The 21,501-nt window shown below is 48.5% G+C and overlaps 1 protein-coding gene and 1 long non-coding RNA gene across 2 annotated transcripts in view; both read left to right on the top strand.

Moving 5' to 3' along the window:
• LOC144153143 (uncharacterized) overlaps window positions 1-21,501 on the top strand; it is a 90,562-nt gene that overhangs the window by 7,943 nt on the left and 61,118 nt on the right. Inside the window, exon 2 of the mRNA XM_077684794.1 lies at window positions 19,820-20,208. Coding sequence (XP_077540920.1) covers window positions 19,820-20,208 — 389 coding nt within the window. The remainder of the gene's footprint in view (window positions 1-19,819; window positions 20,209-21,501) is intronic.
• Window positions 4,188-7,194, top strand: LOC144151710 (uncharacterized). The gene is made up of 2 exons (XR_013318945.1): window positions 4,188-4,935; window positions 5,842-7,194. It is a non-coding gene; the product is annotated as an uncharacterized LOC144151710 (long non-coding RNA).

The following is a 21,501-nucleotide window of genomic DNA, read 5'->3' as shown; positions in this document are numbered from 1 at the left end:
AAAACATATTTTACTCTGCGCTTCTCGAACTTCAAACGACGCCCAGCCCATATCTCCCTTTACTGCTTCGTTAGTTTTTCCATGCGCGCCTAAGGCCAAACGTCCTACCGTTCTCTGGTTTACTTCAAGGCCTGATAGAACATCTGATTTTAAGCAGAGTACGGCATTCGCAAATGTGAGACCCGGAACCATTACTTCTCTCCACATTCCTCTCACTACTTCATACTTGTTATACCCCCACAGAGCTCTATGCTACATTATAGCTGCGTTTCGCTTTCCCTTACCCCTAAGTTGCTCCTCGTGAGTTCTTAAGTAGTTATCCCCTTCGTTCATCCACACTCCCAAATATTTATATTCCTTCACTCTGAGTAATTCGCCATGCTGGATAGACACTGCGTCAGTGATAGTGTCATTGAAAACCATTATTCCCGATTTTTCTGCTCTAAAATGTAACCCTAGGTTAAATTCCTGGCCGGTAATATTTATGAGCCGTTGAATATCGGTCTGGTTATTAGCTAAAAGAACAACGTATAACATTACCGAAATACGCTGTTGTACCACTTCGCCTTGCGACATATGGGTTAGGCTAAACCCTACTTGACTTTTTTCCAGTTTCTTTTCTAACCCTGCCATGTAAAGCATAAACAATATTGTGCTCAAAGGGCAGCCATGTTTCAGTCCCCGATGGGTGTTGACCTGCTGGGCGCATTTCTGTTCTCTCATAAGGTTCACTCTATTATCTTTATATATATATATATATATATATATATATATATATATATATATATATATATATATATATATATATATATATATATATATATATATATATATATATATATATATATATATATATATATATTGTAAGCGCTGGCTAGCGCCCGGCACCAGAAGAATATGCGTCCGGACAATCCCCCGCTAGTTTTACACAAACGCTATGTGCCAAGTACTTGCAGAAGGGTATGCGCTAGTGGACTCGTACTCCGGAGGCCTGTCTTCCATATGCGATCATGCTTCATCATCGTCATCTGTGGGCTATCATCATCAACGCCCGTCTTGGCTGTTCTCTGGGGCTCGCTCCCTGTCACGTAGGACAAGGCTCGCCTAATAAAGACGTTCCCCAAGACTCCTGGTGCGCGCCTTAAAATATATATATATATATTCTATATACCCTCCCCCTACTCCTACTCCTCTTCTCCTTCTTCTTTCTCCTCCTCCACATATGTTGGTGCTTCGCCTTTTGAGGGATATCGTTGGCTCACTAAAGCACATCACTCTAGGCAACTCATGGGCACCAGAATAATGGAAAGAGCCTCTATGCACGCTTTTGATGATTAAAGAGGCCCGTTGCTTACAAGAGCTACTCATTCCGGGCATTGCAAGATGCAGCCACTGGCGTAACTTTAGGTATGCGTTTGGCGCCAATGGCAAATGTCTTGTCACGCCCCCGTGAAAGAAAAAAAATGACAGGGAATGATCTTATTTTCATTTCTTATAAATATTATTATTCTGTATTTTGTATTTACCAATTATATCGTTATGATGGTCCCGATGCAAGAATTGCAACAGCCGAAGTTGGGGGCAAAAACTAACAGAGATTTATTTAGGCGAACTTCACCTCTAGTACTACAAAGAAGAGAGCCACCAATGAAAAACGGCATCGTCCCACTACGGCGGACAGTCGCATTACGGCTAAGAGTGCATTACGGCTGAGCGTCGCAACACGGCGGAGAGTCTCACTACGGCGAAAAGTGCGTTACGGCTGAACGTCGCAACACGGCGGAGAGTCTCACTACGGCTGAATGTGCGTTACGGCTGAACGTCGCAACACGGCGGAGAGTCTCACTACGGCGAAAAGTGCGTTACGGCTGAACGTCGCAACACGGCGGAGAGTCTCACTACGGCTGAATGTGCGTTACGGCTGAACGTCGCAACACGGCGGAGAGTCTCACTACGGCGAAAAGTGCGTTACGGCTGAACGTCGCAACACGGCGGAGAGTCTCACTACGGCGAAAAGTGCGTTACGGCTGAACGTCGCAACACGGCGGAGAGTCTCACTACGGCGAAAAGTGCGTTACGGCTGAACGTCGCAACACGGCGGAGAGTCTCACTACGGCGAAAAGTGCTTTACGGCTGAACGTCCCAACACGGCGGGAGGGGGACCCTTTCAGCCGATCAGCCGTTCAAGTGATCTGCAGCTAGTTGCGTTCAGCATTGTCGCAGCTGGGCGTTACGGGCAAGAGCCTGCATATATATTTCGGCGTGTCTTTCCCGCATTTTCATTGTTTTCTGGGACTTGTTTTGTTTTTTTTTCGTTAATTAATAGCTCTCCATCGTATATCTTCCACGTTTTTGCATTAAAACAGTAGCCACTATGCCATCAACCCTAACCCCGCGCGCAGTATCCCTTAGTTGTGTTCTTCAGTGTATTTAGATTGCTATTGTAAAATATACACCTTGTGGCAGAAGCTGCAAACGCCAGAAGCCGCCAACACAAAAAAAAGCAGTCGTTGCACAAGACAGAATCACGCGCATTTTCCTGAATCGCCGACAAATGCCGGTCAAAGATTTCGTAAGAGCTATAGGATTGCCTGTAAGATTGTCTGTTTGAAAGATTGATTGATTGATTGATGGTTTTACGCGCCGACGCAACACATGCGATGAAGCTCAAAATATCCCCAGTGAATTTCCTTTCCTTTTCCCGTCGCAAACCACAACCCCCAAGGCGCGCCGTAGCGGAGGGCTCCGGATTAATTTTGACCACCTGGGGATCTCTAACGTTCGCGGAAATCTCGAACACACGGGCGTTTTTGCTTTTTGCCTCTATCAGAAAAGCGGCCGCCGCGGCCGGGAATCGAACCCGTGACCTCGTGCTCAGTAGCGCAACGCCTTAGCCACTGAGCCACTGCGGCGGGTTGTTTGAAAGATTGACTGAATGATTGAATGCTGTTGTGTTTTCTCTGTCCACTTTTCGCCCATCCTGCGCCATTTGTTAACCACTCATTTTGTTTTATGAAACCCAATTTATCTCATGCCTACGCGAAGATGACGACGGTGGTTGAAGGCGAAGCTATCTCGTGATGGATTCTTTGGTTGGCCAATCCCTAGGGGCATCCTGCCACAATCACCATCAGGGGTGCCTGGCCAGGCATGCGCAGTGGGGGTGTGGACGCCGCACAACGGCGCCCACACAATGGCGGAGGGAACATGATCTACCATAAGCTGCTTCGCATCTAAAAGCAAGTTTTAGGTACGTTAAGATAATTTCTTAAGATGGCACAATAGTTGGTAAGAAAACAGGTCAGCTTTTAGCATTTGGATCAAGGCACAGCTATTTTGATGGCAGTTAAAGACGGTGGTGCCATCTATATGCAGTATGCATTGAGGAATTAAAACAGAGAGGAAGATCATTTGTTAAATTAAAAGGAGCAATGGGCCAAAGATCGAGCCTTGTGGAACTCCTCTAGTAACTGTGACAGGGTATGATATTGCTGTAGAAATTAATGTCTGTTGCATGATTAGTAGACGGCTTCGTATCAAGTTATGGCAGGACCTGTTACCCCATAACGCTCAAGCAAAATGAAAAGAACGTCATGGTCCCTTGTGTCGAATGCTGCCGAGAACTCTAAGAAAACCCAGCAGCAGCGTCACAGCGGTCAATGAACGATTTAATTTTGTCTGTTAGGCACACTGTCATAATGTTAGTCCATCAGCCGGAAAACAATGAAAATGCGGGAAAGACACCCCGAAATATATATCCAGGCTCTTGCCCGTAACGCCCAGCTGCGACAATGCTGAACGCAACTAGCTGCAGATCATTTGAACGGCTGATCGGCTGAAAGGGTCCTCCTTCCGCCGTGTTGCGACGTTCAGCCGTAACGCACATTTAGCCGTAGTGAGACTCTCCGCCGTGTTGCGACGTTCAGCCGTAACGCACTTTTAGCCGTAGTGAGACTCTCCGCCGTGTTGCGACGTTCAGCCGTAACGCACATTTAGCCGTAGTGAGACTCTCCGCCGTGTTGCAACGTTCAGCCGTAATGCACTTTCAGCCGTAGTGAGACTCTCCGCCGTGTTGCGACGTTCAGCCGTAATGCACTCTTAGCCGTAATGCGACTGTCCGCCGTAGTGAGATAGAACCTGAAAAACTTGGGGCCGTATTCTGCTGGTCATCCGACGCGCGCCGGAACGATTTCCGGCGCCCTTCCGACGCGGTTGTTTAGAGAGAGGAGAAAGTGGGCTCTCACGATTGGCTCGGAGCGGAAAACGTCAGCCGGCCTACGTCACGCGGCTATATTTTGGCTATTTTTTGGTGACGTCACGTAGCCAAAGGCTCCCGCTCGTTCTCCCGCGACCGGCGCGTGAAATCCGGCGCGGTTGAGAGCGCATCGGATTGTACGATGGCTGCGTATATGCCGCCTGTGTTTGCACTTTTGTTGGAGCTGCTGGAGGAGGATCCTGTGCCTGAGCGTCGACTGAGCGACGGCGACTTTCAGCGCCGTTTCCGTGTCAACAAGGGCCCGGCGCGGATGCTGTGCGACGCACTTGACGAGTACGTTAGGCCTCGAGGTGCGACGGGGCTATCTACGGAAGCGAACGTGATGTGCGCGCTGAGGCTCTTCGCTACCGGCAGCTTGTCGGTAGCGGTGATACTCTTGGCATGACGCAGCCGTCGGTCAGCCGCAGCATTCACGCCGTTGCCAAGGCGCTGAAACTGGAAGCCCTTATCGGCCATCGAGGTGCAGCGAAGTGTCAACAGATACGAAGGTGCTGTGCTTGCTGTGTCCCTCTTCGCAACTGACAGTTTGCAAAGCGTTTTCTGCCACCATGAAACACTGTCGCACCCCGACGCCAGTCGCAGCTTTCACACTGTGGTGTCGGCACTGAAGGAGCTCCGACACACGAGGGTTTTGAATACCCCGGCGACGTAAGCACGGTGTAAGTACTACTTGTTTCTGGCTACGTTTGTTACGGAAGCAAAAAATTGTTTTGCATCGAAGGGAAAAGGAGCGCGATGTCTGAAAAGCAGTCACTGAAATGTGTTTGTTTTAAGCGGTGTGGTGTGGTGTGGTGGCAGTGAACTCCCATAAATTTCGCAATTGTGCATGATCAAATAGTGTGTCAAAAAAAAAAAAAAAAAACAGCAGATGCATGCATATGTAAATAATCTTTTAACTCTCCGGCCTATGTTCGCTTAAGTGAAATGATATCGAAAAGGTATGTCAATAAATGTAGCTAAAATGAACGCGTTCAGAGGTATCGAATGGGGTGGCGTCTTGAAAGAAAAAAAGCTTATAAAGAAATATAAACAGGTGTATTGTGTTGGTCGTCTAACTGACTTCATAAAGAACCGTGTAATATATGCGTAACGTATATCGCCCTCGCCCCGCCCCCATCGTGTGTCAACTGCTTCGGCGCCTTGTCACTTCGGCTGAGATGTTTTCCCCTGCTTGACACATAGTGAAAAGGTGACAAGTTCAGCTTGTCGGCTCGTTTTAAGGGTTTATCGATTTCGAAATGCGGGGTGGGAAGGGGAGGGGTTGTGTTTCGCAGTTGTACCGCATAGATGGGTGGGAGGGCCCTTATCTATAGTTGTAAGTAACCAATTTTCCTCTCAGGTCGCCTGCATGCTCTAATTCCCCTGCTACGCGAAACAGCGACGATTAAAGAAAAGGCACATACAACACGGCGACGTCGTTTGTCGTTGCATGCAGTTGCGGAGTGAATCAGTTCCAAGTAACCCAGTTCTTTGTATTCTTGCTCTTGTTTATTACCTTTTCCCTTTTTCAAACTGTGTACTTGTTTAATGCTTTAGTACATATTTGTGTTATGTATTTCTTTCAGGTGTGCCACGCCAGTATGAAGGCCCTGACCGTGACTGCCGACTACAGTGCCTTTGTGTGACTGGCTGTTCACTTTTGCCCGTGACGTGTAAAGCCTGGCGAGTTCTGGGGTTGATGGTGGCCACCTGCTCGAGTCGTGGCTCATGACACCCCCTGCTCGTCGTCCAGGCCCCAGACACCTGAAGAAAAGTACAATGCCGCACATGCTTCGACGTGCTCTGTCGTGAAGTGCAGCATTGCAGTTCTCAAGAGCTGTTTTCCTTGCCTGCAGTAGCACCAGCTTTTCTTTATAGGCCTCTTCTGGCAGCCAACATTGTCAGTGTGTGTTGTGTGGCTGCCTGTTGGAACGACTAACGACAATAGCTGCAGCAGCACCAAGGGACGAGGGCAGTGATACAGACGACGCGGCTGATGAGGTGCCTGCCCCCGACAGGAGCAAGAAGCTCCTGAAGGACAGGGCAACCAACGCATCTTCAGACAGCTTTGTGGCACTAAACATGTCATTTTTAACTTTCGTTTCTGATTGTGTGTGGTGTGCGGTGTTTGTTTTGTCGGGAGAAAATTGTTTTGTTGTTGTTTCAAGTAGCATATACTTTGCCCTGACGCGACATTGTTTCCTGTAGAGAAGCTTCTTGTCGTTTTGTGTTTGACATGGTTGTGTGAGGACAACAGAGAAAGTTGCTTTGCTTTCGACCACTATATAATATGTCTTGACACGATGTTGCTTGATCTGGGATAGCCCGTGACTACTGTTTTGATGGGTCGTGAGGCCTTGTTGTGGGTATAGAGACCGGTCAAGATTCTCTTGAGAAAATTCTGTTTATTACACTGTAACCGTCATTCTGCTGTGAAGCAAAGAATGATGATGCATGTACCACAAAAAAAAAATAATCAGTATACTGCGGACTCTTCTGGAAACATTTAGTTCAATCATGTCAAGAGTTATATTATGACATAGCACAACCATTGCACGGTGACTTTGTTTGGAAATCTCTGACAGATCATTTTACTTAAGAGAACGCGATATGCCAGTATGCATCTCCACTGTTTATACAAAAAGTAAACATGCTTAAAATGTTGGAGGCTGTCTCTTAACAAAGAGTTCACTGTCATGGTTTACTCTGACATTCTCATGATAAGTGGAAAAATGGTCACAAAAGTTTCATTTACCCCACCATTGCAAGTATTCTAGCACTCAGTGCTTTGATGACTGCTTGCTTAGATTTTTAAAGTGATATTGCGATTTTTTCTGTCATGAAGGACACCTGCTTGTAAAAAATAATTATGATATGCCAACAGCAGCATCTACAAAGGCGTATTGAATTTTTCCTCAATAAATCAGGGTGTGACAAGTTATGTTGAACTGTTTCCTTTTCCCCTGCATGCAGCAGCACCGTCCAAGAGTAACCAACACTGGGAAAAAATAATCGTGACAAAATCAACTATAGCATTTCTGTAGTAATGGTACACAGCCTTATTTAAAGTGCACAGAAACCAACGCAACTTCATTGCAAAAAAAAAAAAAGAAGGGCACATTGATGTTTGTGATGCAATGCCAAAACTGCTTTCTCTACTCCAGCTTGTTAAAGTGCTCATAGTTGGCATCTATTCTTGTTAAAACCCACAGTACTGGTTGTTCGTTCAGGGCCTTCCACAACTAGCAGCTCTCCAGCTCCAGTGTGCCTGAAAATGTGTTCATTATGAGCTTAACGGCCAAAAAACAATAAGGGGTTGAAAATTCGGTCTCTATGTTAGTTAACGAAGTGTATTGCGGTATACTTCACCTATTTAACCCTCAAGGGTAGAGGCATTAAATAGGGAAATGGCATTACAAAATATGCTAACGTAAGGATACATTGCAGGTGTTCAATTACAAAAATTGCACCTCATTGCACAGTCACTGAGTTGTACCTATGCTTGCAGAAACAAGTGATTATCGTGGATGGAAACAATACCTGCGGGAAGGCGGTTTGATTCTCGGGATGTTTTCAGAAAAAAACTGAGCAAACTACTTCAAGTTGCATGATTAAGCACCAAATTTGTGGACGTGGTCAATGTGACGTGATACAAGCTTAGGCTGTTAGAGCAGTTCGTCACGCAGAATAGCATATTAATATAGCTCATGAAACAAAGCTAGGCGGGAAACGTATCCTCGGGACGCTAAAGATTGGAGGTCAGTACACTCTTTCATTGACGTTGCACTTGCACCCCTGCTTTCATTTAAAAAAAAATTAAAACGAGCTTGCCGTGATATTACCTCGAACCATGTATGGGTTTGTTTATTTATTGTTTGTTTTTATCGCCCGGCCACGCCTGGCTCTGTTATCTGTGTCCGCGAAGCGCGTCTTCCATTCTTTATTTTTATGCCGCACGGGCTATCTCATTCACATAAGCAGACTGTTTCGCCCTAATGGCACTAGCCCAGAATAATCTTCTCTGATCTACAATGTTCTGTATTTCAATGGACGGTTCGAGAAACACTTGCGCCGAAAGATAAAAGCGTGCAGAGCAGACGCCGCGGCATTCGATTCGACGACACTCGCCTGCACAAGTCACTCTGTTGACCGCTGCTTCGCCGCCTCTGTATTCTTTTGAGTTGTTAGGGGAGCACAAGTTCGCTACAATAAACTTGTTTTTCCTTCAAGACAACTGCGTCATCCTTGGCTTCGTGACAATATAAGTACGCAATCTGATCGTGCGCAAAACGCGCACACATGCGTTTTGAAAAACGGGTTTAATTCACTGCACAAGCGAGAGTGGCCGAACAATGACATGGCGTTAGAAAATCGATCGAAATATCGTACTCACGTCACAGCCCTCTTATATATAACTGCCGGGCAACAGCGTACCGTTTACGTCGCTTTTCGTCCCAAGAGAACGCCCTTGTGGGACGAAATTTTTGCGCAGCAACTTACTGAGCGTTCAAATATGCCTCCTTTAAAAACTGCTGTGCCGCGCGCAGCGCTCCCTGGCGCCTCATAACGGAACAAAGTAAAAACATAAATGCGTGTAAACCTGTTAAACTAGCATTAGCAGCAACGGCAGTGCCCATGAAAACAGATAAACAGAAAAGGCTTTGTTATATCTAGACAATTTTATTAATTTCGCTTTAGCAGCATTTGAAAGTTATGAGATTGTCCCCGAAGGCGATGACGTACTTCCCGCGATCTTCGAGGGCGGGGCGGTTGGCTATTTGCACGTCATTTTGACGTCACGAACTTCCGACGCGCGTCGGAAGGGCGTCGGATAGCAGAATACGGCCCCAAAGTCTCATGCAAAGCGCCGCTCAGCCAAATCAGTTGTTGTTGCTCCTTCACTGATGATGCATACCCACGTAGGGGATTGGCCAAGAAACGGGGTTGCTTTTTCGGTTCTATCTCACTACGGCGGACAGTCGCATTACGGCTAAGAGTGCATTACGGCTGAACGTCGCAACACGGCGGAGAGTCTCACTACGGCTGAAAGTGCATTACGGCTGAACGTCGCAACACGGCGGAGAGTCTCACTACGGCTAAATGTGCGTTACGGCTGAACGTCGCAACACGGCGGAGAGTCTCACTACGGCTAAAAGTGCGTTACGGCTGAACGTCGCAACACGGCGGAGAATCTCACTACGGCTAAATGTGCGTTACGGCTGAACGTCGTAACACGGCGGAAGGGGGACCCTTTCAGCCGATCAGCCGTTCAAATGATCTGCAGCTAGTTGCGTTCAGCATTGTCGCAGCTGGGCGTTACGGGCAAGAGCCTGGATATATATTTCAGCGTGTCTTTCCCGCATTTTCATTGTTTTCCGGCTGATGGACTAACATTATGACAGTGTGCCTAACAGACAAAAATAAAACTTTCTTTGACCGCTGTGACGCTACTGCTGGGTTTTCTTAGAGTTCTCGGCAGCATTCGACACAAGGGACCATGACGTTCTTTTCATTTTGCTTGAGCGTTATGGGGTAACATGTCCTGCCATAACTTGATACGAAGCCGTCTACTAATCATGCAACAGACATTAATTTCTACAGCAATATCATACCCTGTCACAGTTACTAGAGGAGTTCCACAAGGCTCAATCTTGGACCCATTGCTCCTTTTAATTTAACAAATGATCTTCCTCTCTATTTTAATTCCTCAATGCATACTGCATATAGACGGCACCACCGTCTTTAAATGCCATCAAAATAGCTGTGCCTTGATCCAAATGCTAAAGGCTGACCTGTTTTCCTTCCAACTATTGTGTCCTCTTAAGAAATTATCTTAACGTACCTAAAACTTGCTTTTAGATGCGAAGCAGCTTATGGTCGATCCTGTTCCCTCCGCCATTCTGTGGGCGCCGTTGTGCGGCGTCCACACTCCCACTGCGCATGCCTGGCCAGGCACCCCTGATGATGATTGTGGCAGGATGCCCCTAGGGATTGGCCAACCAAAGAATCCATCACGAGATAGCTTCGCCTTCAACCACCGTCGTCATCTTCGCGTAGGCATGAGATAAATTGGGTTTGATAAAACAAAATGAGTGGTTAACAAATGGCGCAGGATGGGCGAAAAGTGGACAGAGAAAACACTACAGCATTCAATCTTTCAGTCAATCTTTCAAACAACCCGCCGCAGTGGCTCAGTGGCTAAGGCGTTGCGCTACTGAGCACGAGGTCGCGGGTTCGATTCCCGGCCGCGGCGGCCGCTTTTCTGATAGAGGCAAAAAGCAAAAACGCCCGTGTGTTCGAGATTTCGGCGAACGTTAAAGATCCCCAGGTGGTCAAAATTAATCCGGAGCCCTCCACTACGGCGCGCCTTGGGGGTTGTGGTTTTCGACGGGAAAAGGAAAGGAAATTCACTGGGGATATTTTGAGCTTCATCGCATGTGTTGCGTCGGCGCGTAAAACCATCAATCAATAAATCAATCAATCTTTCAAACAGACAATCTTACAGGCAATCTTATCGCTCTTACGAAATCTTTGACCGGCATTTGTCGGCGATTCAGGAAAATGCGCATGATTCTGTCTTGTGCAACGACTGCTTTTTTTTTGCGTTGGCTGCTTCTGGGGTTGGCAGCTTCTGCCACAATGTGTATATTTTACAATAGCAATCTAAATACACTGAAGAACACAACTAAGGGATATTGCGCGCGGGGTTAGGGTTGATGGCATAGTGGCTACTGTTTTAATGCAGAAACGTGGAAGATATGCGTTGGAGAGCTATTAATTAATAAACAAAAATAAAACAAGTCCCAGAAAACAATGAAAATGCGGGAAAGACACGCCGAAATATATATGCAGGCTCTTGCCCGTAACGCCCAGCTGCGACAATGCTGAACGCAACAAGCAGCAGATTATTTGAACGGCTGATCGGCTGAAAGGGTCCCCTTTCCGCCGTGTTGCGACGCTCAGCCGTAACGCACATTTAGCCGTAGTGAGACTATCCGCCGTGTTGCGACGTTCAGCCGTAACGCACTTTTAGCCGTAGTGAGACTCTCCGCCGTGTTGCGACGTTCAGCCGTAACGCACATTTAGCCGTAGTGAGACTCTCCGCCGTGTTGCGACGTTCAGCCGTAATGCACTTTCAGCCGTAGTGAGACTCTCCGCCGTGTTGCGACGTTCAGCCGTAATGCACTCTTAGCCGTAGTGCGACTGTCCGCCGTAATGGGACGATGCCGCTTTTTGGGGCTAGCACGCTCACCTCATAGCACTTTACAGTGAGCCCGTAGAATCGAATTGGGGAACCAGATTATTCTCTAGCACGTTCCGTTCAATGAACCCTCCTCAACGTGTCGCGCGCAGGAATCTTTCGTCGTCGTCTTCGTGGTTCCGCTTCATAGTAGACTCCCTCCCGGCAATGTTGTAATCCATGCGCAAAACAAATGTCATATTGGTGTTTCGAGAGCACGAAGGAGCAAAAAATGTATTTCTTTTTTAGCACAATCATGCATGCACCAGATGTTCACACGTATAAAAAAAGCGAAAGAAAAGTAGGCCTCGCAGGTGACGCGTCACACATACGGGACACGAACGACCGCAGCAAGTAGATGGTTCTTATCGTTATTAACTGCGTATGAAACACTTCCTCAAAATTATTTATTGCAGACTTCAAATTGGCACACTGTGCTTACAGTTGCTTATAGATGATATTGCTGCGTTCGAAACTCACTCTGGCAATCCCTGTTGTCGGCTCGTCACATTTCATTGCATCTTGGGACGCGAGCGCTAATCTTTTCAGGAACACTTTTTCAACAAAAATGGCTACGGATTAGCTCAGCTAACCTTGGATATGCAGAGTAAAAGCTTGTCTTAGTCTGGTTGAGCCTTGCTTTCGCTTGGTTAACCTTTGATTTAGCGCTATTGCCGACCACGTCCGGTTCCGTGCAACGCTCACAGAAGGATGCCGGGCGAACGCGAGACGAGTCACGTCGCCCGAAACTAGGGTGTCTAAAAGCTAAGCCATCCTACCGAAACGACCCAGCGCCGCATTCATGGGAGGCTGAGGGGGTGGTGGGCTGCCTCGGCCGCAGCGGCGGTGGCGGCCGCTGTCGGCGCCAGGAGGCGCCAATAGCGGGTCCCGCGAATCACACGATGCGCTTCGAGGGGTGTGTCGCCGGGTGTGTTTCCCGTAAAAAGGTGACCTTGCGCATCATCCACGAAATCGCTGGACGAAAGTAGTAAAGCTTTGCTTTAAAACGAATCTTCTCGGTACGTGGCATCCGATGCAGACAAAATGAACTCTGGGCACCGCGCAGAGGGCCGGATTGTCGCCTTGTCGGCTTGTCGGCTCCCGGTGAGTGATGCACCTGAGAGGTGGAGAAAATTGTGGCTTGCACACAGTTCGAGCCTGTCCTCGTCATGCCGTTCGGTAAAAAAAATTAAAGGAGCCATGAAGACAAAATACAAGTTTGGTCCGGCGATTCATCGGTGACGTCACAGAGCCTGTCTTCTGCGATAGGCGGCCGCCGATCAACGGCACCGCCAAGACCCTTGACTGCGTGATTGAAGTGGGTCATTTAGTTTCTCTTGATCGTATCACTGGAGTGCTGACGTGCTGCTCACTAATAAATATATGTTTTTGTTGTTGTAATATGTATTTTTTTATATTAATTACACTCTGCGCCTCGACCTTTGTCATCGCCGGAGGAGGAGATGGGGGAAGGGAGTTGGAGGATGGGGGGGAGGGGGAATGAGTGTCCCGACTAAATGTGGTCCTATATGAAACGCCGGAACCAATGAATTGCTAAACAGCTTCGCCGTTGAAAAAGACTTTAGTGTCACTAGTGTGACCTAGTGAGTTACTAACACTGGTTCTTTCGAACTGAACAATTTTATATTGTCTTCAGGTCGCTTGAAAATCCTTCATTACATGTAGTGAGATTTTTGTGACTGCAAACAATTGATCGCGGCCTTCTTTGTAGTGTAGAAACAACCAAGGGTATTTTGGAACGATATTTTGAAATAAAAGAGCCCATCACTGCATATCTGAGTGGGACAGCGCCTAAACTCCGAAAAATGAATTCCCGGACGAAAAAAAAGACGGCAGTACGCATCAACACGTCATGAAATATGCCACATATATACACTGTATGTAGAATAGAAGAATGGGATACACGTGTATCTGCTGACGCACAGGTCCGTAATGCAAACACGTGCAGCTGAGGTTATGAAAAATTCTACCCTTTTAAAGAGGCTGATCGAAAGGGCGCTCACATGGTTTAACCCCATAGCAGACAGCATGCTGAAAGCCCCTTAATCTCTCTGGCACTTACCATTGACCCTCAGGGCAGGCGAAGTATTTTAATATTCGAGCGTGCAGCCACATCTCACGCAGCACCAACCGACGTCGTCACTGGTGCGCTACTTGCACCAGTGATCTACTGCTGTTTCCAGAATCATGCATTTAAAACCAGACGACAATTTTTTTTTGCACTAGAGATAACGCTAACTAAACACCGGCAACTATTTTCACCGTATTATTTCATGTGTACCGATGTTAGCGGCAAAAAGTTTAAAGTTTAATTTAAAAAAATGGGGTTGATGCCTCTTTCATAAGAATCGGTAAAACACGAAAGTGAAGTGTACCTTCGCACAAGCAGTTAAATGTTTATTGTGCGTCCATATCAACTTGCGCGTCGCTATTCACATTACGTCGGTATGGCACCGTTAGGCGCATCAACGTTAGACACTTGATTGCACGCTCCGGAACATTGCGTAAATCCGACTGAAACCATAGGTTCTTGAGAACCGTGCGAACGGAACTGAACCGAAACCGAAACTTAAAGCAGAAGGTGGCGGAGGGGGCCTCCATTGACGCGCGTCCCGCGTAAACGAAGACGCTGTCATCGATGCACCAACTGTCGGCGCTCATGAGCTCGTCATGATGAAATACTTCGCTTCACCTCTCATAGACGGCAGCACCATCTGAATAAAACAGGTAGTGGGAAAGATGTAAGGTGCGTTGGTAGGCCTACTTGCGGTTTAATTCCTAGCGCAACTGGCGGAGCACTGGGTACCTTCCATTGCAGCGGGAGAATTCTGGGCTCAAATCCGGGCGCAGCCGCGTCAATGAAACTTTTTCTGGCTACGTAATTTCCGTGACGGATATGATTTAGATCTTAGTGTACCCGGGCATAAAAGGCAAAAAAACACTTTCGTGTTAAAATTGGCCGTGTATCTGCTCACTTAGCTGCAAAGGTCGTAGAAAGACGATAGTCTTCTGTCGCCCCTGCCACGTGAATAAGTCTTTTCTCTCCCCCGCACACTTTCCACGCTCTTCTCCTCTCCTCTCGCTCCCCCCCGATAAACACGGTGGAGGTCTGCTCAAGTCAAGTCAATTTTCCCGCATTGTCACTGCTCGCGCGCCATCTGTTGGAACCGTTTGTTACTGTTGGACTTAGAATTCCGCCTCGAGGTCTAAGATCGGGCGCAATCCCTTCTTGCAATGTGTGCATCAAAACCGTTTTGCAGCGTAAGCTACACTGGCCGAGGTTGAGCAGTTTCGCGTGGACCCTGAAGGCCCGTGCTGCGCAAGCGCGAGGAGCATTCAATTCGATTGGATTGGATTGGATTAAATTGTATTGGATTGGATTGGAAATACAATCCAATTGGAGTACGGGTGTGTAGAAAATTGGGGCTGCACATTCGCCGGTATGCGCATTCCGGAGGAGTTACGTCACAGCCGCGACAGACGCACTGTCGCCGGCGCGTGCCCAGCTGTGCGCCTCCGTTGCGCAGTAGGCAAGTCTGACGCTGCGCCGGACCCACTTGATAGCCGTTTCGCAGGGCTCCTGCAGAGCCGTGCTGCGCATGCGCGTGGAGCAGTCACTGGACTGGACTGGACTGGACTGGACTGGATTGGACTGGGCTGGATTGTATTGTATTGTATTGCTGAACCTTAGCTCACGCTACGTATATCCTGGCATAGTCGAGCTAAGCCACTGCTAATTTTAAATGCAGAGCATTTCAGTAACTTACGATGTCACCCGCGTTGACGTCCGTAGTCGTAGTCCGCACCCCTCCCCTACACTATATAAAAAAATACTATCCGGCGCCTGGTTTCGATCCCTCGACCCTGCGGGCGGAACGCAAGGTACATGGTGCTCTACCCACTGCGCCACAAAGCCGACACAGAATGGGAGGCTACGAACGCGCCTTATATCCTTGACTCATTCAAACTACGTCAAGAAGCTGCTGATACAACGCATTCACTATCCCAACTCCCCAAACACTAAACGTTAACGCAATACACCCACCCCCTATGCGACGCATTTACTCGAGTCCCCCTCGCGGGGAGATGGGCCCCATTTTTTTCAAGGCATTTTTTTAAATTAGCTATTTCGTTCGTTTGTTTGTTTGTAAAACGTTTATTAAAGGGAAAAGGGTATTAAGGAAATGGAAGGAGAGGAAAAATGGCTGCGTGTTTTTCGTATAGGTGACCGGTAAAAAAACACAAAGGTTCATGCGTACGTCGTTTGCTCCCGCCACTTCCGGTTCGAGAGCTCTCGTGGCCTCCCGTACGCCGGTGGCTTTCAAGTGCGTGCGTGGATGTTGTTTATTTGTCACAGAGTGCTTACTCTTCAGAGAAGCCCCTTGTAGGATTAATTGTTGTTATTTACGAACGCGCCATGCACGAGCGTTTTTTTTTTTTTTTTGTTTTTTTGTTTTTTTGGTTGAAACGGTTGAACAACGCGCATACACGCGCGTGAAAGCCACCGGCGTACGGGAGGCCAGGAGAGCCCTCGAACCGGAAGTGGCGGGAGCAGGCGACGTACCCATGAGCCTTTGCCCTGTTAATTCCGGTAGAGCAAGGGCTGCCGGCACGGCCTTGGCCCGGTTGATGAGTAGTACCCTGTCTTCAATCGGCCGCTGGGCAAGGAGGTTGCGGGTGCTGAGGTCGGGGTATATATCCTTTCGAGGCGGGTGGTAGTGAGGTGTGTCTGGGCAGTGGGACACAAGCATGTTGTGCGGGAGAGATGCGGCAGGTAGAATTGTGACATGGTATGTTTTTTAATTCTTAGCCGTATGTGGTTCTCTGAGGCGTTGAGGGACGGGTGGGGCCAGGAGAGTGCCTGAGGGGTAGCTCTGTAATGGTGGAGGATGTCGGTGTAAGTTGTGGGCTAGTGGGAGTAGCTGGGTGGAAGGTGTGTTGTCGTGATCTCACGCTCGGAAGGCTCGGTGGGTGAGCTCGCGGGCTGCGGCGTGTGTCGGCTTGTTCCCATCAATAGATATGCGGGCAGGGGTTCATACGATAAAACACCGCCAGTGCCGGTTATGCATGGGTGTTTTGCTTCAAATATGCTTTACTCAACATGCTGGCAGGTATGAACTATGGCACCACATTTGGCAGTTGGGAAGGTTTTGCCTATAAAAATTGTTTGTTGAATAATTCTTATAACGTGTGGCCGGGTGGCTGAATCGAGGGACAGACAGACAGACAGACAGACAGACAGACAGACAGACAGACAGACAGACAGACAGACAGACAGACAGACAGACAGACAGACAGACAGACAGACAGACAGACAGACGGGCGGACGGGCAATACAATCTTCGCGTTTAGGTGGCCGAATACTGACACGAACATTTTATACCCCACATTTATTGCTTTTATCGATGCCTAATGGTCTGGCGAACCCGAAACACCACTGTAAATACTTCAGTGCGCGATAATTAATTACATTGAACGGCCTGAAAATCGTTTGTTTTATTTCCCGCGCTTTCATCCCGAAATCCCGAAAGGCGCATATGACAGAATCCCGGCATGACCTGCCCGTTTTGTGCGTACGTCAAAACACTGCGGAGGCAGGTGTGGGCGTTGTTTCGATCGCGCCGCCGCCGGAGCTGAAAGGCTGAGCTGCCTGAACCACGGCCGGACTGGAGGAGCGGCGAGCGCGCACTTTCATGAAAGTACGCCCCCGCCGCTCTTCCAGCCCGGCCGTGCCTGAACGTACTCGGCCTACCATGGCGGCGGAAATTCGATGGCCGCTTTCAGTAAAAGTCCCGATGGCGACTGTTGCGATCCCGGGCTATATTATCGCTGCCTTTCCCGTGTGTGGAACTTTATTTTTGCCAACTGTGCCTTTCTGAGCAGCGGTTTTGCCTGTAGCTCTGGCTACGTGCACCCGTTTGTGAATGTGCCGGCGCCCGCTCGCCGGGCCACGTGCGTGAAGTGACGTCACGAGTTTTTGACGAGCGCTGTCGCGTCACTTCTTTTGGGTACCACGGGATGATGTCATGCGGATTTCCATTTCCTGAGTGCCGCTCCGGCTGCTGTCCCGTCGGTGCAATAAATGCGGCCCAATTAAAGTAGGTTCTTCGCGTCGCAGGCCGCTCATATTTCAACCGGGGTATTCTGTTGCGTAAAGGAATCGAACTAATATTAACTCTGAAAATTGGTGTCAGTACTCCTTTAAAGGGGTCCTGAAATACCTTCCGCCGATGCATGGATCTACATGTAACCAAATAAGACAATGTATTAGCAATCTCCTCCCGCAAGAATTTTGTTAAAGCGATGAGTATTAGCTGAGAAATCGTAAATCAAAAACCGCGCATTATCGTCGCGCCGCGTTTCCTCCTCTTTTCAACTGTTGACGGCGCGCGAGCACTGCCTCCCATGATGCTGCGCTAGTCAGCGGTGACGTACTTCCGCATTACGCTCCTCCGACTGCCGTCTGCTACGGGCAAGTTTTGTTGACACCATGAATTCCGCACTCCGCTCAAGGATGGATAAGCGAGCGAAAAATCTGGCCGCATGTGTGCGGTGGCCTGGCCTTGCCCTTTCGCGGTGTGCGTTGCTGCAGTGCAGCACGTGACTTTTAATCGGCGGCGAACTCGCAGCCGCTGGGGAGGATCTTGCGCTCGGTCCCTTTCATGCACCGCGCACTGTTTATCCAAAAAGCGCCGTATCAGATGTGGCCCCGCTGGTGCCGGGTCTTATTTTGCGGTGGTGGTAATTCCTGCCGGCGCCATGTGAAAAAGACATTTTAAGCCGATACAGAACCCGTGCACAAAACGCTTCAATCATGTGACCAGTTCAGCTTGGGGCGACGCGTGGTGGAGAGCGGCAACGTTGGCTAAACATGCTCCGGCGCGGCTCTGAGCTTTATAGCGCTGGAGCGAGCGCCTTTCTTTGACGATCTCAAACATCGGTTGCCTTGGCAACAAGGCACAAACCGCCCCAGAGGTCAGTTACGGTTGCGTGATCCCGGTTCAGCTTGGGGCCCCACCTCGCGGCATATGGGCACTGCAGGCATACTACTCACTCTCATTTGGAAGTGCGAGATGCGTTTGGTATTACAGGAGGCGATGGTGTGTGTGTTGTGGACGCCTTTGTTTCGCGATGAAATGCGACGTTGTGCTTCTGCGGGTGGATAGTGCTTCCCATGGCCTGGATTATCTTTCTCGAGCGACGTACGACTCAACCTCGCATGGGGTATGTGCAGTGTGCGTGGCTAAAAGCCATCTCGGCTTGCGCGCCAGAGTTAAGTGACTTGCTGTTCGTCCCCGCAAACCGCGCGCGAGGTGAGTGCCGAATTTACGAGGGGCAGGAGGAGGCAGCCCATCGTCTGTCAATCGCGGTTCAGACTTGCAACGCATGTTGTGACGTTGTGTTCGTTCGAAACGCATCTCTGGATTGTTTTGAAGTGGAAAAAAATGTATCCGTCAAACCAGGGCATTCGGCTCAGGGCGTTCTCTGAGATTGCACGAAAGAAGTGCCACGGGGCTTCAACGCTTTCTTTATGGGACGTACTCCGGTAAGAGAATATCCATGTCGCGTTATGGCCGTGTTGCATTCAATACGAACGGTTAAGCGTTTGTTTACACTTGTTTCGTTTGTCGTAAAATGTCCAAGCACTCCGGCACTCCGCTGGCAGATCAGCCGGCGAGTCGACGCTGAGCAGACGACTCATCTCTTTGCCGGAAGTGCGCGAAAAAGCCGCCCAATAGCAGGATGTCTAGCTCATGACGAACATCTGGGAATCGATGATGTAGACATGTGAAGATGGCGGCGTCCAAAAACACGAAGGAAAGGGTGAGAAAAAAGCGACAAACTTTGCAACAAAAGTGTGAGCTTTCCGCTGCGCGTAAAAGAGTAATACTTGGCCCAGATGACCTTGACGACCCAATCTAACGATTGCGCTACTTCATTTAGTGTGCTCAAAATGCCTTTCAGGGCCCCTTTAAGTTTGTTTAAAACACGGTAAAGGGAAGCTTGCGTGCCTAAGACGGTTGTTGAACGTAACGTACCAGTCACTTCACACGCACATTGCCCAATTTACAGTAGAAATGAGTGATTGGCGGATTTTCTTTTTTTTTTTGGGGGGGGGGGGGCGCTGTTAAACCATTTTGCGGCCGTGAAGCGACTCTTATGTTTCTCAGGACCACAATGCGCTCAGCCGTATTTTTTTAAATGTTACAACGCGTGAAGGTCGCGTTGGCAGATATTACTGAAATGCATTTTTCAGAGGCCTTCAACCGAAACCGAAGTAAATAACGGTCTTTCTCCCGCAGGATTTGATGACATGGTTATGGCCCGGGATCGACCTCTTCGAAAGAGTAGGCAAAATTATCACTGTACAGACTGACAACGTCCAAGAGAAGGCCTCCTTCTACGTATACGCTTGCACGCGTTTGTTCGGCGGGATATATCGGCAGGACAGCGCAGCGGTGGTGCGCTTCATGGGACGGCTTGGACTGTCCCTGTCGAGCCCGCCGCCTCCCGGCTCGCCGTCGACGCGCGACCAGCTGCTCTCGCTGCACGTGGAACTGGCCTTCACGTACGGCTTGAGCGCCATCATGGTCATCCGGCCCCGCCCTTACAACTCCCTGCACGTGGCCTTCAACGGCAGGATGATGCAGGCGGCGCTGAAGAGGGAGGAGCGCAGCAGGGGAGATGCGCAGTGAGTGTATCCCTGTTCCTCTCGTCACATACTCGAGCTTCGCGGGGGACCTGAATGAATGAATGAATGAATGAATGAATGAATGAATGAATGAGCAAAAATGCCCGTGTGTACGAGATTTCGGCGCACGTTAAAGATCCCCAGGTGGTCTAAATTATTCCGTAGCCCTTCACTACGGCGCGCCTCACCGCCTGCGTTGCGTCGGCGCGTTAAACCCCACAATTAATGAATGAATGAATGAATGAATGAATGAATGAATGAATAAGCTTCATTAACAAAAGGATGCAGTACAATACATCACAAAAAACTCGGAACAAGCATGATAAAACCATAGTGATGCCGCTTCCAAAAACAAATTCTCGGCGATATTCCTTCTTTCCACGAACAATTTCCTATTTGAATGAACTACCCCGTGACGTCACTAGCATTGCAGCGCCCGACGCATTCTTATCAGCTGCCGCTGGCTGTTTGTACTAAAAGCTGTCTGGTCACATGTGCAGGAATTTCAATTCCTCTTATCATGCTTTTCCACTTGGCGTTGTGAACAAAAGTTGGATTGTATTTCGATACCGCTCTTGTGTTGCTCCTGTAACCCGAGAACATACATGTCCCACGCAAGTCTGTTATGTGGTGATTTTATTTCTGTACCGTGAACTGTTGCGCGGCTGCAAGAGTGCAAGTTTGTATCACTCCTGCCTTGGCCGCCAAGATAAATATGGTGACTCGGCGGCAATAGCTCATCTACTGTACCACTCCACCCAACGGACGGACCCGGACGTTTTGAAAGATGACGCTTGTGGCATCGTCTGCTTTGCCTCAGGTTGTTTCGTTGTCCTTGCTGCAGTGGTTTATGGACCCGCAAGTTCCACCTGTAGTCGTTATAATAGCTTAAATGGAGAGAATCGATCGAACCGAATTTGAAATACCAGAAAATAAAAAAAAAACTAGAAAAAAAATTCCGGAAAATGGCGACCCGTGTAACGCCCTGCAGTTTCACAATAATGGAGATTTCGCGGAAGTTCCACCTGTAACCGTTATAATAGCGCGAATGAAGATAATGTATCGAACAGACTATATAAAAAACAAGAAATTAAGCTCTAAAGAACTCATATTGTAGACAAGCGGCATAAGGACGCTACGGATTAGTAGACAATTATCTTAATTTATGCAGATTTTAATGCGTAGCATTCTTTGCCGAGTACCCCCGCTGCCAGGACCGTGTAACGCTCTGCATTTCCACAAAATATGCAGATATCGCGGAAGTCCCAGCGATAATCGCTATAATTTCGTAAA

The sequence above is a fragment of the Haemaphysalis longicornis genome, unplaced genomic scaffold (genome assembly GCF_048455015.1).
Source record: "Haemaphysalis longicornis isolate Haplotype H1 unplaced genomic scaffold, Haemaphysalis longicornis Haplotype H1 scaffold_9, whole genome shotgun sequence".
NCBI classification, from domain to species: Eukaryota; Metazoa; Arthropoda; class Arachnida; order Ixodida; family Ixodidae; genus Haemaphysalis; species Haemaphysalis longicornis.
The sequence above is the reverse complement of the archived record's forward strand: the minus strand, read 5'-3'. Positions and strand labels throughout refer to the sequence as shown.